The following is a 4,003-nucleotide window of genomic DNA, read 5'->3' as shown; positions in this document are numbered from 1 at the left end:
TCTTTCTCTCTCTCTCTCTCTCTCTCTCTCTCTCTCTCTCTCTCTCTCTTTCTTTCTCTCTTTCTCTCTTTCTCTCTCTCTCCCCAAATGGCTACAAAGGCCAGAAGAGGGCACCTGATCCCTCAGAATTTAGAGTCTGTTGGGAGCTACCCAGTGTGGATGCTAACAACCAAACTCAGGTCCACTGTAAGAGCAGCATTCATTCTTGACTGCTGAGTCATTTCCTCAAACCCCAAATTTCTCTTCTTTATAATGTTAACAAACACACAAACCATTAGTCCTAATGGGATTTCATGTAATGTTGGTTTTATGTATGTACATATGCGCACACACGTGTCCCTAAGTACACATGCTGTGATTTTTAAAGTCAGGTCTGGTATGCCTACAGTGAGCTAACTGTAGATAATAACCCACTTTACATTCCCAAAAGCTAGATGGAGTTTTACAGTTCACATCATAAAATGATAAATGTTTGCAGAGATATGTTCAGACTGATTTTTTTAAAAAAACATTTATGTATGTGGGTGCCTGAGGAGGCCAGAGGAGGGCGGTGGATTCCTATGGAATTCTGAGTTATAGGCAGTTGAGAACCAGCTACCGTGGGTGCTGGGAAGCGAACTGAGGTTCTCTACAAGTGCAGAAAGTGCTCTTAACTGCTGAGCTGTATCTTCAACCTGTCGAGTAATACCCCTCCTCCCAAATACGTATTTGCACCATGTGCATGCCTGGTGCCAGAGGTGGCTAGAAGAGGGTGTTGGATCTCTGGAACTAGAGTTACAGTTGTGAGCTGCTCCGTGGAACTGAACCCAGGTTTTCCGCAAGAGCAACAAGTATTCTTAACCTCTTAGCTATGTCTCCAACCCCAGCTTGAATATTCAAGTAATCTTTGCCTATGTCCAGCTTGTTTTCAACGAGTGCTTCCGTCCTTCAGCCCCTTATCAGGAATGCTCAAGATGAGGCTTTTATCGTTCCTGGTTTGTGACGCAGTTCGTTGCTCTTATTCACCTAACCTCCACAATGGCCCTGAAAGTGAACTTCGCCGTGAGTTGTGGAAACTGTTATCCGCCCCCCGCCCCCCCCCCCCCGCCCAGAATAATTTATCCAAGGTCTCTTATCAACAGAGGACTTGGGTTTGAATGTCTGACCTCAAATACTCTTTCACAATTTACCAGTTACTAGTCATCAAAAAAACTTTTAAACTTTTAAGTTAAAAGTTAACTTGCTAAGTTTCAGGGTTTTATACACACAGTGTGTCAAGTTTGTAAAAACTCTCCCCTGTCCTGGGTAGGAAAAACCTAGATCCCTTTTGCTCAAACTTGAACTCTAAAGGCGGTGGAAACTGCGATATTTTGCTTTGCTTAGAGGGAATGGGACGAAGGCGGTTCAGTTCACCAGGTGGCTTTTTGGACAGTCTTTGTAGAATAATTGCTCCCGGGCGCGGAGCCCACTGCAGAAGGTCAAGGTGAACTCACTCCTACCCTGCTCACCGGAGCCGTGCTAGGCCCCGCCCCGCGGAGGCGTGGCACCGGAGGGGCGGGGCGCGACCGTGGGTTATAGGACACGCAGGGCGCTCGCGGGGCAGTAGTCCGCTCGTCACTGGACTCAAGGGACCCGCGGGACCCTCAGGACTGCGCAGGACATCACAGGACCCGGAACCTTCCGACCGGGGAATGGCGGCCGCTCCGGGCGCCCGACTCCTGCGCGCCGCCTGCGCCTCCGTCGCTTTCCGTGGCCTGGACCGCGGCTGGCTGCTGGCCTGTGGGGTCCGCGCGGGAACTGCCGTCCCCCGGTGGACCCCGAGCCCCGGCTTGCACGCAGAGGCCGGGCGGGGACGGCCGCTGAGCTTGTCTGCGCGCGCGTGGAGCAGGTGAGGCGCGGCGGCGACGGCTGGGTCCCGGCGTCCCGCGGCCTGTGTTTCCGCCCTGGCACTCTTCCGCCTCCTGACGCCAGCGTTCTCGGGCCTGGCTTGGCGGTGCGGGGCACTGGCCCCGGGGCTTCCTCGGTGGGGTGTCCTTGTCCTTACCGTCGTGGTTGCTCTTCTGGCAAGACTAGCTGGCCTTTGTGCTGCCTTCCAGCTAGGGAAGGGTTAGGCTTGCCTAGTGGGACTTAGGTAAGGTAGAGTTTAAACCCGCACAGACTTTAGTCCCTGTAGACCTAGGATAACAGTGTTGCCCCTACAGAATGATTTAAGGGATAAATGACTCCGTACAGGTGACGTTTGGTCTTGCGCCTGGTTGAAAATGAGGGCTCAGTAGGTAGGTGCCTCTTAGCAACAGTTCTTGGGGGTCATAGTGTAGAGAATTCTGTGGGAAATGTTCAGAGAGTTGAGAGCTCCCCATAGGTGGAAGGTTTGTATTGGGCATATTTGTTTTTAAAGGCACTGCCCCCTTAGGTTGACTAAAGATAAAATTGACTTAAAGTTTCTGAGTGTGGTGACATGTTGACAATTACATAATGTCCGTGTCTATGAAAAACATAGCTGTTGCTTCAAAGGAAAGATGAGAGTTTTCTTCAAAGCTAAACATGAGTGCCCATTCCTGGAAACACAGATTAGAGTTTCCATGAATTGTATGTCCCTCTGTGGAAGAACTCAGCTCAACTTTTGTAGTCACAGACCCAAAGAAAGTCACAAGTCAGTGTATTTGCCAAATGTAATGAGGGGACAGCAAATGGATTACAGGGTTTTGAACCTAGCTTACATCTTTAGTGTTAGGATTGGAAGCCGATGGTCCATTAGGATAATACATTTCAAGACTTATTTGCCTGGTAACCATAAAGCTCAGAAACATGTATCTGATGATACATGACCATAAGGGTGTTAACAATAACCCAAGATAATTTTGGCTGTTTGTAGATATGCAGCAATCTGTCTTCACAGCCACGGATGTCTGTTCTGGTGTATCAGTCTACGGCATATTCAACACAGATACGGCTTCTTCAGAGAATTTCTAATCATAGAAATCCCTGCCAGTCGTTTGACTCCAGAATAGAGTATAGCAGGAAATGAGAATTCCCTCCCCTCCCCCATGTGTTTTGTGTGGAGAGGGAAATCGTGGGGACCATTCAGTCTTATTTCCCCTGATCTTTCTGACTGTTCACCTGTGGATGCCTTAATTTCTGTGGCAGATGCTTTCTGGATTTAAGTTGTGACATACTGAACATAATCAGTGTAACTAGTATTTAAGGGAATACATATGCTTTTGCAAATTGGTTCTTATGATTTTGTCATTAGGTTTTGGATATTGTGATTCGTGACAGAGACATTGGAGCTTCAAGTAGATTTTCCAGCTCGTATTATGCCAGACTCTTGCTGTTAACACAGCAGCTCCCAGCCATTTGTAGTTATTGAACATTAAGAAGATTGAAGCTAAATAATACTCACGGTTCCGTTTTGCAGTTATGCTAGCCATGTTTTAAGTATTTAAGTATGTGGTGAGCTTCTCTACTGTGTTTGGCATTGCCAATATAGGACCCTCCTGCTTAAGTTCAAAGTCGTATTGGACAAAGTCATTTTAGAAGCTGAGTTTCAAGTTCCACATCTATATAAACTCTCAATAAATGAATGTAGGAAAGCTTTTATTCCCAAACACCCTGACATAATACTTGATGTTTTTCAAGCGACTTGATTACAAAGGGCTTTCACACACATGATTTCACTGTACTTTTAAGACAGTCCTGTGAAGTAGGTAGGGTAGGTGAGTGGGCATAAAGTTATCATATTAACTAGCTGGCAAAACATGGCCTAGACCTTGAATAGGTTTTGAGATGCTGTGGCTCTAACCAGGGCCCTCTTTGGTGTCAGGCGTGTGATCTGCTGCAGTACTGTAGCTGGTAGCTCCTTAGTTCATACTTTTGTGAGTCATTTCAGAGAGCAAAGGTGATGAGGGGAGGGTGTAGTAATACGAGCGGCGGGCTGCTTCCCGCCACTCCAGCCGCCTCCAGCTAGCTTTACCCGAAATAATTACACGGACACCGCATTCTTTCAATCACTGCTTGGCTCTTT

General features: G+C 47.5%; 1 protein-coding gene across 1 annotated transcript in view; it reads left to right on the top strand.

Moving 5' to 3' along the window:
• Positions 1–1,560: 1,560 nt before the first annotated feature.
• The window catches only part of Fdx1 (ferredoxin 1), a 22,057-nt gene continuing 19,614 nt past the window's right edge, over positions 1,561–4,003 (top strand). Inside the window, exon 1 of the mRNA XM_005347343.3 lies at positions 1,561–1,867. Within this exon, the coding sequence (XP_005347400.1) occupies positions 1,671–1,867 (197 nt within the window). The 5' untranslated portion in view covers positions 1,561–1,670. The remainder of the gene's footprint in view (positions 1,868–4,003) is intronic.

Source organism: Microtus ochrogaster, chromosome 5, assembly GCF_000317375.1.
Source record: "Microtus ochrogaster isolate Prairie Vole_2 chromosome 5, MicOch1.0, whole genome shotgun sequence".
Lineage (NCBI taxonomy): Eukaryota > Metazoa > Chordata > Mammalia > Rodentia > Cricetidae > Microtus > Microtus ochrogaster.
Note: the sequence above shows the minus strand (reverse complement) of the source record. Positions and strands in the feature narration are given on the sequence as shown.